We start from the raw sequence: 16742 nt of genomic DNA, 5'->3' as shown, positions 1-16742 counted from the left end.
GAAAAGGCATGGAAGAGTGTCCTTCATTGTGTGAGACCTGAATTGATGGCAACATCCATTATAGCAGGAGACTGCTTGTTTCATAAAGTTTCATCTCACCTAAGTAGTTGCCAGAGAGCTCTATTCATATTTCCCCCTGAGTTAATATTTAAGAGCAAATAACACACCCCTCCAAGAACAAGTGATCTGCAATATATCCTCTGTTACTGCAATTGTAGTCTGTGGTATATGTTGCTCTGTTAAAGTATCTCACAACCCCACAAATCCAACCTTCAGTACTGGAGTCAAAGTGCAGTCTGAATCCTCGGGCATTGACTGATCCATCAGTGACAAACTTAACATAAGCAAAACTATCAGAGGTGTCCACAGCATCAGGGAGGGTATTACCGCAGTACCTGCCCAACAAGTTTCCTGTAAAAATCACAAACAGAAAAACAACTTTATATCGAGATATTATTTATATTTTTAATGTATATTTCTATTTATATTTAAGGATCATTTTTCAATTTAACTGGACAGGCAGGAGTAAACTAGTAAAATCAAGCTATTTCTAGCAAATTGAAGAGGTCTGAGTGCCTTACTTTGCATCAGCAAGCAAGGCAGAGAGAAGCAAATACTATACATTGAAAAGGCAACATTTCCCAAAGGGAAATGTTTTTAGGAACATCTGGGGAGGTTTCATAGTAGTACTAGGGAGGGAAAGTCAAACACTGAAATAATTCTCAGACCAGAAGCGTTGTATTCTCGGATCTCCACAAAGTCATTTGTGCACTCAGAGGAGTTTTGAAGATCTAGGCCTTCTAGTCTGATGGTAAGATAGTGGCCCCTGGGACCCTGCAGAAACCATTCACACAGCAGGTTGTCTTGATAAGGAAGGTCAGGATACCCCACGCTTTCGATGATGCCAGTTTGTCCTATCACTGTCCCACCACAGAGAGCTGCAAAAGGAAGAATATTCTTTGGTTGACTGAAGGATCTCAGAGATCATCTTTTTCCTAAACAAGAGTTAAAGCTAAGACAAAACTGACTTGTTTCCTAACTAAGGTAACAAAGCAGGAATTGCCTTCCAGTTAGAAATCTTTCACATTCACCATCTAATTCAACAAGTCCTAGTCTGTTTTTTGTTGTTGGGTTTTTTTCACACACACCGACACCTTGCCATTGCAAGCATCCCTTCCTCTCTGCCATGTCTCTAACTTGAACAAACTCACAGTTTTCAATTGAATCCCAGCTATGTCCATATTTACCAGAAAATTTTGCAAAGTTGAATCAGACACATTATAAAGAAATGCAGCTTTCTAAGTGTGGATGTAATTTTTTATGAATGGCAAATTTGACTTCTGGCTTAGTCCTGCAGATATGGTTCAAAGTCTTTTTTCCTGTTATCCCTTCCTGCTCACATTCCACTCCTTGTGATGCCTTGGTAAGTGATCATTGCATAATTTTTAAAACAGGTATTCAGTTTTAATTTTCTCTCTCTGAACACTCATTTCTCTGTGGCACCTGCAAACATAAGTTTGTAACAGTAAGGCTTAGAGCCAACATGTGCTTACAAAAACATGGGATGATTCTTTGGGTGGTCCTGTGCAGGGCCAGACTTTGATGATCCTTGTGGATCCCTTTCAACACAGGATATTCTATGGTTCTGTGATTCTATGAAACAATATTGCCAGGTGGAATTTACTGTTGATTGTTGTTGTTTTGTTGTTTTTTTTTTAACAGTGAATTCTGGGTCTCTTAGTTACAATCTTGTCATGACAATAACAGTTGTGTTCCTCCTGTCTGCTCCTCTGAGTGATCAGTGCTTTGTTTCAGGATTACTAAGATCCAGCTAAGACTCTGTAAATCGATTATGGTTAAATGTAAGTTGTGGCTTCATACACTAACAAGTATATATATGCAAGTTCCTTCAGTTTTTGCATTCAGAAATATAATAGCACACTATTTTGGCTTAAGTGCTTGAGATTTAATGCAATCAGTAAAATTCTGTGTACAACTATATATTCCACTATTTTAAAACTATATATTGTAAAACAATACATTAACAGTCTTTGACTTTCCTATATGAATGATAATAACATAACAGCTGTTATTGTTTAAGATTATTAAAGTTATCAACCCCTCAAAAATAACATATTTCTGAATCTGACCAAGGACTACTTTTTCTTTAATTTTAAAATTTTTCTAATGCTTTCCAGTCCTGTTTTTGCAGCTTGAGAGCAAATAATTTTAAAGTATTTCTTTTCCCAGCTGACGAATAATGGCTCTCATTTAATTCCTTTTTCAGTCCATTATTCTGCTACCCCTGTTTGTCTAGCAGCATTGTCATTATAGTTTGATTTATATTTACATAGAGAAGCTCCTAATTTGTTCTTCCCCTGACAGTTTTCAGCTGATCTTTGCATTCCTCTTCAGAATCCTGCTCATGAATGTGACATTAGGTTTGCATGCTGAAAGTCAAATCATGTTATATGACTTTATCTACTCCTCCTTTGATAATTGTCTTTGACAAGAGGTTATCCAGTCATCGCTTTCACTGCTGCAGGTCTATGAGTACTTTCCTATTGATATTTCCCTAATTTTCACCTCTTGCTAGGTGTGGAACATGCTAATGTTCTGATGCTTTAGCTCTAATACTAATTGAAAGAGACATGTATCTGTCAGCCCACCTCACAGGTCTGATTTAAGCCCTATAACAAACAAAGGTCTAACACTTGAGACCAAAATCTTCTTTAAAATCAGAGAAAAGGATAAATGCAAGCATTACCAATGGAGTATTTAGCATTGAATCCCACGTGTGTGGCAGTGCTGTCAGACCTGAACCTCAGGTACATGACAGCTCCTGAGGATCTCTGCAAGCCTGGCATTGAACCTCCGCACACCTTGGCAATGATGGGGGCAGTGGCGTCAGCACCATCCCGTAGCTCCAGGTAGCTGGAAGCGCAGCTGGAAGAGAGAATTTTCTATTCAGTGTATGGTAGTAATGCTTCAAAATCATTTCAGTATGTGCAGAAAGCCATGAAACTGTAGTGAATTAGATCAGTTTCCATGCAGTGTGGCCAGGACAGAATCAACAAGATCCTAATCTAGTTATGTAATGATTGAATTGAAAGAAGTGTTAGAAACATTGAGAAAGATTCATGTAAATCTCAGTAGTCTATGATCAGATCAGATCTGACAGAAGCAAGTTCTGGGAAGGGATATGAACAGCACTGGCAAAGTAGTTGTGCCCATCCTTAGTATCTTTTATTGGCAGAATTCAGATTCAGCAGATATTCCCTATTAAGTCTCACTGATGAGTGTTGAATTAAGGAATAACAAGACAGATTAAAGGAATAAAAATTCAAATCTGTGGGCTTACTTAGCTGGGCATAGAAAGACCAAAAATACCTTAAAAACAGCTTTGCATTCAGAATGGTGAAGTTCTCTGGGAAACCAGAAAGGACACCTTTGGGATTGTCTATCTTTCATCATTTTTTCTGGACGTGGTTTCACAGGTGATGCTCACCTTTGCCTTATAGTGGTCCAGCCTGTTCCACACCAAATTGGTTCCTATTGAGTTAGAACCACCTTGTGGGGTATGTCTGTGTGTGTGTGTGTGTGTGTGTGATGGGAGGGGGCCAGGCCTTTAGCAGTGTCCACATGGTCAGCCAGGATGGCCACTGAGGTTCGCTGCCACACGGCATGGAAGGCCAGCATAGGGCACCTGTTGATCAATCAGGTCAGCCTGGCAACCCACCCGCACCACACCCCCCAGAGCCTCAAGTTGGCTGTAACACCCCTCACATGGGCTAAAGGGACAGGCTGTGGTCAGTGAACCAAAGGTCCTGCCTAGAGGGAACTGCCACAGTGACCAGAGCAGATAAGGATGCAGCACGAAGTCTCCATTGTCGGTCCTGGCCTGTTCTCTTTGAAGCCGTCAACATGTGACCTTCTAAGTAGTAACCATGTTCTTTCTCCCCTCTTTTTCTTTCTTTATTCTTTTCTTCCTCTTGTGGGTAACTTAAACACTTATTTCTGTAAGCTATGGGTACCTCACTTAAGTTGCACGGAGTTTGTGTTTGCCAGGTGTAACAAAAGCTCCTTACTATAGCAATGCTTGCTAGTCTTGGTAATTTCTTGTAACGCCTTTGTGAAGTTGCATGTAAAACCGTTTTTGCCAAAATACCTATATTCTCACCAAATTAAAAGATATCTCTTAGAGAAAAATGTGTAGTTACTCTCTGGATTTTAACTCAAGGTACCAAACAACCAATGGCTTTACAAAGGTTTGAGTGAACAAAATCTCTTGAAGCCTGAAATTAAGATGTGCACTTCATAAAGTTGGACTGGGTTGTAACACAGCCCCTAATTAATGAAGTTACATCAGCTGGAAACTAGGCTTTTTTATGCTTCAGGCAGGAGTACAGAATGTGTAGACCCATTGTAGACAAGCAGCCAGGCAATGGAGGATGGAGACAATCCATTGGCTTTAAAAGCACCTGAGAGTCCAAATGACTGAAAAACTGAATATGAAAGGACTAGAGGGCACAGATTTTACAGAAAGCACCCTTCTATCATGAATGTTTCCACTTTGTCTGTTATACTAATTTCTGTTATACACTGCAAAGCCCTAGGAATGTAAAGCAGTGGCCTGATAGCTTCAGTGATCTCTTCAAAATTTCCTAACCACATTTGATTGTAATCTAGAAGTGCCCTCTTGGAGGAATTAGAGAAAGTAACAGGGAAAGAAGAATCAGAATTAGGTCTCTGAAGAAACACAGGCAAAATAATGTGGATGTATACTTTGGTGAAGGTTCAATGTAAAACTGATCTTCAAATTGCAGCTCTACTGCACGTCCATTGGGAGCAGTTATGGTCCAGACACAGTCAGCATGCAGGGGGTAATTGCTCGGATAGTTGGGGGAAGATGTATATCCACTGGGGTTGAAATCATTGATATAAATGTTCCCTCCACAAGCTGGGAAAGAAAAGATCACCAATAACAAACAACATGTAAAGGAAATGGGTGAGTCATCAAAAATATGAGTTATCACTATATTCCAACAGTTTCCTTTTGATGTCACACAGTTTCATAAAAACCCCCGCATTTTATTGCTTACCATGGGAAAACATGTTAATTCAATAGAATCCTATGTTCCTGTGCTCCTGTTTACCTAGCCCTACTCATTTCCAAATGTTCGGGGCCCTGAATTAAACTGCTGTTAGTTCTTCCTTGGATTGCTTCTAAAACAAGCAGAAAACACATTTCTTTCCCAATTCCCAAGAGCTAGAAAGCCTACAAGTCAGACCCATCAATATTTCTGTGAATATTTCTGTTTCTACTTTCCAAATACTGAAATGTCTGTTTGAGAAAATAATGAATGTGTGAGGAATGCCAGTCAGAGCAAACATGAAAATTTGTTCAGGTCCTTTATCCCACAAAAAATATCTTTATTTTGACCAGAGCTCTTCTATCAAAACAACCCTTTATGTTGTAGCAATACTGGTTTAACACAGGGCTTTAGTCAAGTACCATAAATTGAAAAGGTAGAAATGAATCCTTGAATCCCATGAATCCACTACAAGAATGATTATTTCAGGCAACAGGGAAAATAGGCAGAAACTAAGCACTTAAAAATTTGAGTAGATAGACAGGTCGCCTTAGTTGTGTTTAGATACACTATTTAACAGGAGGTCTCCAGGTGTCCCAAGTGGTGTGTGTCATGCATACAGTGGAATAATTGCAATTGCCAAGTTCCTGATTTATTCCTGAGACGTGAGTCTCCATTTTTTTTTTATTCTTTAAGAAAAGTTAGCTCTGGCAAGTAATGTTATTTTCTCAGCTGGGAATAGAACTTGTGAGAAATGTTGCCACCTTTCTAGACGCACTAGCCTGAATCATTCCTAACATCATTTAGCACTTGCACTGGGTACTCTATGTTCAAAATAATGTTCTTAATTGTAGGGTTTTTTTCCTTTCCTGTTTGAATTTTTAACATCTCTTTTGACCTTTAGATGCTACTTCCCTGCTAAGGGGTTTCTTTTTTTTTTCAGCTTTAATATCTCTGACCTGAACCTGACTCTCTTTAAAAAGGAGAAATTTGAGTGTCAGATCAGAAGTCATGCACTAGAGGACATTTTTGCAGATATCTGATTTTACCAGAGTTGAGACTTTCAGCAAGAACTTCCTTTAAGAGGACAAACTCCAAGTCATTTATGTATGAATTACACAATTTAGGTTTATTACCTAGACTTACCTAGACTCTTAGCCTCATATGTCAGTTTGAATCCTTGACCCTCATTCCTGCTGTCAGAAATGAAGCGAACAAACAGCTGATTGTCTGTGGTGTGCATGGTTGAGATGGGGCTGCTTCCACAAAACCGTCCATTTCCTCTTCCAGACACCAAAGGTGGAGCAGCATTATCTAACCCATTCTTCAGCTAGAAGAGAAATTGTTAACGTCACTCAAGCAAAGAGCCCTGGAATGTAAATTTTGAGCACACTCCATCTTACTGTTTCCAGGCACAGGGGAAATTAATAAACTAGTGATTAGTTAAGGCACAGCAATAAGTAAGAGAGACAGACAGATAGACAGACAGAGACAGAGAGAGAAATATTATCTGTGGTATATCCCTTTGGTGCTTCTACCCTGTGACACCCTGGACTGCCTTACTGACACTGAAATCTGTAAGATTCAGTCGCTTGAATAGGTTTCAGGATTTGGTGACCTCGTCAATAACCTCACCTCTATGTAATCTCCAAGGCTGCAGAAAGCATCCTCACTCTTAACCTGGAAAGGTTGTTCAAAATGAACAGCAATGATAAATCCAGTGGTTACCACTACATGCCAGGAACAATTCAGATTAGGAGCATAGTCTTGAGGGTAGTTGGGGGATGTTATTACCCCTCTGCTTGTGTGCAAATAGCCTCCACAACCTGAGAAAAACAAGTTGAAACAAAGAGAAAAATATTAGCATTAACTATTCACCCATACACTTAGAGAAAAACCCTGTCTCCTAAAAGATATAACAGGCAAAGCCAAATGTTGAAATAAGTATATGAAGAGTTGAGCGGTATAGAGCAAAGCACATGATAAGTGATCTCCCAAAATACAAGTTAGTAGATTGCAAGATGACACACATGAAAACTCCTGACAGTGGGAGTCAATTCTCAGACTCAGCAGATGAATAAGCAGGCAGCTATGTAAAGGACCTCCCATGGCATGAGCATATCATTACACTGCCTGAGGACATTCCTTCTACCCGTGAACCACAACACTGCCTTCTTCTCTAGCTGCCAGTCAGATAAACTTCTCATGACTCACTATTGTTCTAACATCTTTAGTGCCTTGGCCCATTCAGGAATTTGTTATCATTCCTGGATGCCTGTGGGAGGACTGTCACTGGAAATTGCTGACATTCCTGCTAGAACTTACACAACTTTCTGTATATTTGTTTCTTTTTCTTTTGTGTCTATGCTTTGAGACATTTATTTCCCTCTCAGTTGGGCATTTTTTCACTCTTCAGCTTAGGCATACACTTTTTTCCCTTCTGAAAAGTGACTGGTCTGATTGAATAATGCTTTGCTGCACTATATTGCTGGGAAAATGGCAAATTTTACCTTTGCAGACTCAGCCATTTATAATGCATATTCATTAGATGTGAATAATTGGTATGTGTGATGAATCACACAGATTGTAGACAGCTACTAAAAATGCCAAAGTCTTTTCTTTCCTTACCCCGTTATTAGCAGCAAGGCATACATTTACCTGGGGGAGAAGAGAAACAGATCTTACTTTTGTGATAAGAGGCATTAAACCCAGCTCCAGTGACACTTGCATCTGACATGAAGTGGATGAACATCGCCTCTCCAGTTGATCTTATTGTCCCAGGAGGTTCTCGTCCACAGACAGTAGCGAGCACCGGAGAAAGACTTGTGTCTCCTGAGACCAAAAGAATATATGGTAGTGTTAACACTAAATCAGTTCATATCTGCCTGCTTGTTGCTGTGGCTCACACTTTCAGGAACATGCTTTTCAAGACCTTTAACCCTTTACAGATTGAGAAGTATTTTTACAGACCACCAAATATTTTGCTAGTTTTGTTTTAACTAGCAGAATGTCTCAGAATAGAAGAGTACTGATTGAGAGCATGTTCCCATTGCCACCTAGATTGCTTAATCAGGTATTGGGCCCTTGGATCTGTGCTGCATGCTGCCAGAGTAAGGCAAGATGGGTTTCTCACCATCTCTGATAATAAGTTGGTCATAGTTGCATGAGCTGTGAGATTCTATGTCTAGTGCCAGGATATTGAATTCCACAGTGGACCCAGGAGCTCTGATAAGCCACATACAGTCAGCAAAATTTCTGTAATTCATGGGCCAGCCCGGTGAGAAGAGGAATGAAGGTGTTTCTTCAGTTGATACAGTCCCTCCACACGCACCTGTCATGTACAAGAAGACGAAAATAAAAGCATCCTCTTTTTAAACTGAACACTCCCCTCATATAATTTGATAGTCCTATAATTAAGCACAGTGAAGGCACAGTGGTGATGTGTGTAGTCACAGTAATGCAGGAGTTCTACAACTTCAGTTGGGATTGGGAGTATAAAACCTGAAAATTTTGATGTGTAAGGATGTTCCTGTGCTACCTGGTGCAGCAATGATGTGACCTATTTTACCATGAATATCTAGCAAAAGACCTAAGAGCATCTACCACAGCTTAACACGGGTTGTGTTAAGGAATGGTGCATACATAACCAATAATACACAAACAATTTAGACCCTCTTGATATTTAAGGATTTTTCTTTCTCAACTATATGCTTAGATAAGGATGGATCTAATAAAGAATGCTTACTGGGATATCTAGTGGCTCAATGCTCTCCCAGCACTTGAATCCCTTACATACTACTACTATCCTGCAGAACCCCAGGAACTTGTAGTCCCTCTGTCCCCAGAAATCTGCTTTCAGATCTAGAAAGAATACATTAAATTTCACTTACTGAACTTGCTCAGAGAAAATCAATGGTACAAGAAGCATATTTTCTCTCCTTCCCGGAGCTTTTTTTCAGAGGTACATGATGATACTGAGCATATTCTATTTATTTACTATGCATTATAGTGATAGGTTTCATATCACAATGGCCAGTGATTTATGAATAGTATTTCAAGAGGGATAATTTCATGAAAGCATATCAACTTTTTAGATTTAATGAAATATCTGTGTAAAGAAATATAGCCTCCAGCAACACTGAAAACTAGTATATGTGAGTCTCTAGAAACTGTTTTAAAAAGCTATTAAAATGCTGAATTAAAATGTCTCTTGTTAATAGCTAGAGTTTTCTCTTGTGGGGAAATTGATTTGGAGTTTTTTAAGTACAGCTGAGTATGTCACTGGCTGGTATCGCTTTTAACTATGCAACCCACTGATAACCCACCTGGAGCAATGGTGCGTGCAACAGCAGAAGCATCCACTGCATACCACTCCAAAAGAAAGCCTTTTCCAGTGACAGATGAATCTGATTGGAACTGGATTGTCATTGAACTGCCAGAGGATGCAAAAGAAGCAAGGTCTTCACCACAGTATGTTGCAATAGAACGAGAATGAACAGTTGGCCCATCATACACCTGCAGAGAGAAAGAGAACAGGGCTGTTCCTCACACAGCCAGATCTTCACCTGCCTCATAGTCATCAAGTCCTCCAAGAAGAAAATTATCCTCTTTAAATGAGTGAGAGAACTTTCAGCAAATATCAGGTAGAGATAAACCTCTCTTACAAAAATGGAACAAAATCTCCCTTTGCATTACATGCTGTTAAATGTGAAGCTTTCACAGAAGAAGGATCTGAATGGAAGCCATCAAATTCTGCTCATTCCTCATCACAGGGCTGCTTTTTGGGGACATAGACTGACATATCACATTAAAAACGTCCACAGGTACAATTTGTTGGTTGAAGAGGAAAAAACCCCCATGATATGAAGGAGGGGGAGAAAGGCATTACTTTCCTTTTCTTACTTTCTTTCCTTACCCCACCCCCATACCCCCCCTCGAGGAACATGTATATTTTGGATTCTAACAAATAAAGAAGCAAAAATAATTTTTTCATATTATGTATTTATAAGTCAAAATCTTGGCTAGTTAAAAGATACTTGTCCTTTGCCAACTTTCAAACCTATTTGCATTCTTGTAATCTCCCATCCAGTACAAATGTACAGTCCAGAAAGTTAGGGAATATTAAATAGACATTAATATTACACTGAAGATCTGATCTTTGAGTAAGGTTAAGGGTCAGGCTGATTTACACTCACTGAATGTCTAGCTGGTTTTAAAAACTCATTTTGCTTTTAGAGGCACAAAGAAAGGCAGGTTGAGTTAGAAGGAAAAAAAAGCTGTTAAAATATGACGAGATGAAGGAAGAAGTAGTATTTCCTTTTTGAACTAATATTAAACTTGAATATCAGTAAATTAATAATGAATATGTTAAACTAATATTAATGTTCTCAAATATAAAAGAATATTTGGTGAATCAACTGCTCAAAAAGAAACCAAACGCAAGAGCTTTACTTTATTTATTATGTTTAGGTAGTTCAGAAAGAAGTTTTTGCCTCTGTTGTTCCATTCTGCTTGCCACCATGTGTGCTGTATTGAAGGAGGTTGGATTAGATGACCTATAAAAGGTCCCTTCCAACTCAAACTATTCCATGGTTCTATTTTTTAGCCTAACAAAAAGGCTAGACTATATTACAGGAGAGTACAGAAAGACTGGAAGAAAGAGGCACCTTTCTACTGCCAGCAGCAAAATTACTGATGCAGGGAGAAAAGAAGGTGCAAGTAAAGGACTGTTCTTTGTAAAAATATTATTTTTTAAAGCATTGAGATGTTATTATCACTGTCGTCTTCAGCTGAACCAGAACAGAGCAAAATTCAATCTGGTATCTGACATGAAATTCTTAAATATTAATATTCAAGATTGTACCATTGTGGGCTTATTTTTAGAAATTTTCAGATTTACAGATTGGAAATATCTGTTAAGGAGCCAAAGAGTATGTAACTAGTAATTATTGAAAAGACAACATAGGAAAAAAAATAAATGACACCAGATCCTCAGAAATTCTTCCCATTCCTTTTGTAAGTTTCTCCATTTATCACTTTTATCAAAGTTAATTGAAACAAAATAACTTCTCACAATGAAATCACCTTTAGCTTGTCATACTGGCATCTGTCATGATTTTCAATATCCATCTGCAGGATACGGCCATGGATAACTTGCGAAGCATTAACGCTTATTCGCCACTGATAATTGGAATTGTGAGGGTAACTTCTGGGCCACTGTGGTGAAGCTATTTGTCCTCTCTCTCCTACAATGTCATTTCCATACACTGAAAAACAAGAAGGAGACAACTAATGATTCTAATTCACATAGAGTAAAAGAAGTATTGGGGCCCATCTGACTTAATTTACTTGGGCTCAGATAGTGCTGTAAGGCATAGACTTATGTCTCAGACAGTCCTAGGATGCACATCTAATTATTTTCTTGTTTTGAGGGATGCAGTATGCCCTTATCTGAAGGAAATTCCTCATTTGAGCCCTGTGGGTCTACATGTAGGAGAGCTGAAAAGATGGCACATCTAAACTCCTCCCTGACTTTACCTACTTTGCGTTCATTTCTACCTAAGAAGCATTAAATAATTTTAAAAAAAATGCTTTTGTGTATTCTGGTGAAAAATGCTTCTGATTTCATTGAGCTCTGAAATATTGATAACTCATTTTGAAAGTGAATAGTTAAACTCTCAAAATAAGGAAAATTATTGGAAATTTAGCTTGCATAATCAGAATGGCTGTGGATGTTTCACTTCAGCAATCTGTTCGTGCAGCAAGTTAGACTGATGCTGGCAATAGTCCCTTGAAATTTTGGATATATAAATTGGCATCATTTCCTTATCTTCTATTTCCGCTCCCCCTTTTTTCTAATCCCACTCCCTGGTGGATGGCATCTAGATCCACACAAGGAGATGGAGACTGTCATACTCAAACAGCAAATGGAAAAAGAGGAAAGAAAGGCTTTTTCCTTAATTTGTCAATTGCCTAATAAATTGCATTTAATATATTTAGAAAGTTGCTCAATATACTTACATACACACAAGTTCTGTTGTGGTATGATTTATAGCATTCCTTTACATTCGGCAGATATTTTACGAAATATTTTTAAAGTGAATTTACAGACCTGTTGACATCAGCAAACATTTTCTAATAGCCTTTATAGAGTCAAACAATTGGGGTTTTTTTTACTTATTTTGGAAGTATTATGAAAGAACAATAGTTTTCAATTAAATAACATCTACTTACAATGAGAGAACGTGGCCCTGAAGCCCACATCAGTGCCTGAACTGTCTGAGAAAAATTTCACCCAGAGGACATGTCCAATAGTAGATGTATAATCTGCAGGCAAGGAGTTCCCACAGAATCGTCCTGCCAGCATGCCTGTTTCGCTCCCTTCACGAATTTCCAGATAATCCTTGGTGCAGTTACTGCTAAATTCCACCTGAAATGCTCTGTTTCAATAGCAGGAGAAGAGCATTAGCATGCATTTGACAGATACTTCATCGCGCCGTGCCAAGCCAATAATCCCCCTGTAGCTGGTATCCCACTGGAAGAGTTAAGAAGAGGGCAGCAACAAAATCCACATCACCAGCCAAGACCACCAATACAGGGCTCTCACTTTCCTAGTCCCTGATTTTATTACAGAGCTTCAGTTTGCAAAGTTACAAATTTTAAAGTGTTTGCAAACCTTTTTAGTATTTCTTGGTTCTCTAACAACCACCATGAAGCGCAGTAAGGCCTGATATATAAACCAGATTTTTAATACAAGCCCAGGTTAGACTGAGTATCAGGTGCAGAGAATATTTTAGCCTTACAAATCCATTTGAAATCCTTTCATATGTGTTTGATTTCAGTACACTCTGTGAGAAAACAATTGCTGGAGGCCTAGATTAATTTGTAGTTAACACCTTAGAGCTGAGAAAACCCTTAGTAGTTTCTCCAGAATTATAAAATATACTCTTTCTCTGGCCTCTCTGAGTTTCACATATCTGAGTGTGCAAAATAATAACAAGGATTGTTATGAACTCTGCTAAACTACTCTTTACTGTAGAAAAGGAATGGAATTTAGTAATCAAATTACAAATTCTTACTCATTGCACCAAGCTGAATGCTAAAGATATTGTTATCTGTTATTCTAAGTTAAATGCTTTTATTTAATCCAACATGCTTTTTAGAACTAGGTTATGAATATATAGCAGAGATTCCAGAGAGTTCCTCGTATAACCAATGTCTTCAGCCCTGAATATAGCCATATGTGTTCAGTGTACACATGCTGTGAAATGGTTCCAACTGGTCATCTGGATGTATTTCAGAACCATTTAAAGCTAAGCCTTGCATTGCAACACAGGCATTTCTGTTCAGACTTATCTGAAGAAAATGAATACCTTATGCCAACAAAAGTTTATAACTCCTAATATTAAATTAAAATAAGTTAAATAAATAAGACTTTCTAACACAATTACTCCATGCTTTCCAGTATTTTCAGCTTGCCTTTCAGCTAAGTGTAACTGAAGAAAAAGAGTTTACATCCACTCAGTGTCACTTTATATAAGTGACTTTATGTTCCACTGAAGGTTTCTGCTTCACACTAGAATTTCTAGTTTGTTTCTGAAAAGTTGTTATTCATTATTTTGTAGCATTTTGAGAAATGTTTTAAGGCTTTCAGAAAACATTTTTGAAAATGTTTTCAGGCTGCAATACTTTTTGTCTGCTTCAGTGAGTAAAGGGGGAAGAGAGTGTCCTTTTTATTGCATTAGTGAATCAGCACATGCCTAAAAAGTTGTACCTTATGCAGGCAGTGTGTTACCAGGAAAATTTTCCTTTTCTCCTGATTAACTGCAAATGCAGTTTTCAGTTAGTTCTCTTTCCCTGCTCATTGTTGGTAAGCTTTGTAAAAGGTCAGTGCTCTCTTTCTTGGCAGCAGTCTCTGTTTGATGCCTGGAAACGGAGAGGCTCAGAAATCCACCTCATGGGTAAAGAACAGCCTAACAGCCCTAGTAAAGACCTCCACATTGTTCTGTGGATCACATATGACTTTCCTGTCAGAAATCTTCAAAGGAAAGCTAGTTTGCTGAAGGGAAAACAAAATTCCTTCACATATTTTCTCAGCTCCTGTTGTACCCCCGCTGCTTTAACTGTTGGAGAAATTTTGAAGAGTTTAATATAAATTTTAAAATCATAAAAGAGAATCATAGAATGGTTTGGGTTGGAAGAGACTATAAAGACCATCTAGTTCCAAAGCCCCTGCCATGGGCAGGGACACCTTTCACCAGACCAGGTTACTCAGAGCCCCATCCAACCTGGCCTTGAGCACTGCCACGATTGGGGTGTTCACAACTTCCCAGGGCAACCTGTTTCAGTGCCTCACCACACTCACAGTAAAGAATTTCTTCCTAACATCTAATCTAAATCTACTCTCTCTCAGTTTGAAGCCACTGCCCCTTGTTCTGTCACTACAGTTCCTAATGAAGCACCCCTCTCCAGCTTCCCTGTAGGCCCCCTTCAGATACTGGATGGCTGCTATGAAATCTCCACATGGCCTTCTCTTCTCCAGGCTGAACATACCCAACGTTCTCAGCCTGTCTATGTAGAGGAAGTGCTCCAGTCCCCTTTTCAGCTTCATGGCTTCCATGTCCTTCTTACATTGGGGGCACCAGAACTATACACAGTACTCCAGGTGGGGTCTCAGGACAGCATAGTAGAGGGAATTACCTCCCTCGACATGCTGGGCACACTTGGTTTGGATGCAGCCCAGGACACGGTTGAGTTTCTGGGCTGCAAGCACACATTGCTGGGGGTCATGTTGAGTTTTTCATCAACCATCACCCCCAACTCTTTCTCTACAGGGTTGCTCTCAGTCACTTCTCCAACATGTAGGTATGCCTGGGATTGCCTCAATCCAGGTGTAGGACCTTGCACTTCACTTTGTTGAATTTCATGAGGTTTGCATCAGTCCACCTCTCAAGCATGTCAAGGGAGGGCATAATCCTACAATCTGTGGAGCATCTAGGCTCTTTATATTACTCAGCTATATAATAAACATTACAATGAATCTGGTAGTAAGGAAATAGTAGGAATTTCCTTTGTGAAGAAAAGGCAGAGCAAGGCTAAATTTCCTCTTCTTGTTTATGAGTGAGAACTGGCTTCTTCAGCATCCCATGCTGCTTAAATAATAAACCACCTATTTATATAATGCTGTATATGCCTTAATATAAGCAATTACTAAGACAGGGAAACACTGATTCCAAGTTGCCAGTAACCCCTGTTGTGTTCTCTTTCCAAGTTACTCTAAAAGCATGTTTCAGCTTTCTCATCTGGTAATTACATTTCCTAATAAACACAGAACATCCTTCCTTCATGTCAGTTAAAGGGCTGAACAAAAACTGCTGGCAATGCATTTACATGAAGGACAGCTGGAGCCGGTTGCCAGGGGAGCTGAGGATCGTCCAGACACACTCGCTGTTGAGCGGATATGGCTCGGGATAGGCAGGGCTGTTGAAAGCTCCTCTGTCCATGTGGAAAGTACCCCCGCAGGCTGCAAAAAGAAAGACAGCAGAGCCTTGAAAAAGATGGCATTAAAAACCCAACAAAAAACCTTGACATGGCCAAAGCATTTGCTAATCAAGACAGCATTTCTCCTTGTCTCTTTGTTCTTAAGTGTGTTGATATACTTGCTGAGACCTTGGCCAAAAGATAGAAGGGCAATAAAGAGGTTTAAAAAATGGTATGTCAGAAAGACAAAGAGGTAAAGGATCTGGATTTTTTTCTTAAAAATCAGAGACATATAAGGTAGCAATACCTGTTATATGGACTTACATGATGATGATGCAGCATAGGTGGCATGGAAGCCCCCAGCAGTAATCTCATTGTTGGAGATGAAGTTCACTACTAAAGCATTACCAAAAGAAGTGATAGGATGTGGGATAGTAGTGCCACAGTAACGGCCTGAAAGAGAACAAGCCAGAGAGAAAAAAAAAAGGAGTGTTCAGCATGTAATTACTATTGCTAATTTAACATTTGGAGTTAAAGCCTGACAACAAACAGGAGAAACATTTCTTGCTTTCAATTGCAGTTGCCAATTCAATCTACATAAAAATTAAATACTCGATTTCATTTGCGCAGAACTCAACTCTAGTGGCAATTTTTTTAACAGAGGAAGGACCTCTTGGACTCCAGACACCCAGGTCACTGGGTATTCTGTCATTGAGTTCCTTTGTGTTCCCTCTAGCCAGAAATTATAGCCTAACTGAAGAAAAAAAACAAAAACAAAACAAAACAACCAAACTCATCAAATATATCTGACAGCAGTGTTCATTCCACTCAGTTGGTTTCTGATGAAAAAAAACAAGTGAAAAATAACAGATCAGTTCTCCTGTAATGGACTGTAACATGTGGATTAGGAATATGAGTCATGATGTAGCAAAAAGGCATCCAACAGCAAAAAGCAAGATAGCAGCTAGTATCATAGAATAGTTTGGGTTGGAAGGGACCTCTAAAGGTCATCTAGTCTAATCCACCTGCAATGAGAAGGGACATCTCCAACTAGATCATCTTACTCAGAGCCTCGTCCAAACTGATCTTGAATATTTCCAGGGATAGGACAGCTACCACCTCACTGGGAAACCTGTTCCAGAACTTCACCACTCTCACTGTAAAAAATTC

The 16742-nt window shown here is 39.1% G+C and overlaps 1 protein-coding gene across 1 annotated transcript in view; it reads right to left on the bottom strand.

The window, feature by feature from the left end:
- Positions 1-16742, bottom strand: part of CUBN (cubilin) — a 140806-nt gene that overhangs the window by 43712 nt on the left and 80352 nt on the right. The window contains exons 35-47 of the mRNA XM_071560397.1: positions 15897-16025; positions 15483-15615; positions 12327-12532; positions 11178-11359; positions 9419-9608; positions 8227-8424; positions 7779-7925; positions 6729-6919; positions 6240-6423; positions 4786-4960; positions 2768-2946; positions 729-938; positions 271-411 (exon numbers count right to left, since the gene is read on the bottom strand). Of these exons, the coding sequence (XP_071416498.1) occupies positions 271-411; positions 729-938; positions 2768-2946; positions 4786-4960; positions 6240-6423; positions 6729-6919; positions 7779-7925; positions 8227-8424; positions 9419-9608; positions 11178-11359; positions 12327-12532; positions 15483-15615; positions 15897-16025 (2265 nt within the window). The remainder of the gene's footprint in view (positions 1-270; positions 412-728; positions 939-2767; positions 2947-4785; positions 4961-6239; positions 6424-6728; positions 6920-7778; positions 7926-8226; positions 8425-9418; positions 9609-11177; positions 11360-12326; positions 12533-15482; positions 15616-15896; positions 16026-16742) is intronic.

The sequence above is a fragment of the Pithys albifrons genome, chromosome 7 (genome assembly GCF_047495875.1).
Source record: "Pithys albifrons albifrons isolate INPA30051 chromosome 7, PitAlb_v1, whole genome shotgun sequence".
NCBI lineage: Eukaryota > Metazoa > Chordata > Aves > Passeriformes > Thamnophilidae > Pithys > Pithys albifrons.
The sequence above is the reverse complement of the archived record's forward strand: the minus strand, read 5'-3'. Positions and strand labels throughout refer to the sequence as shown.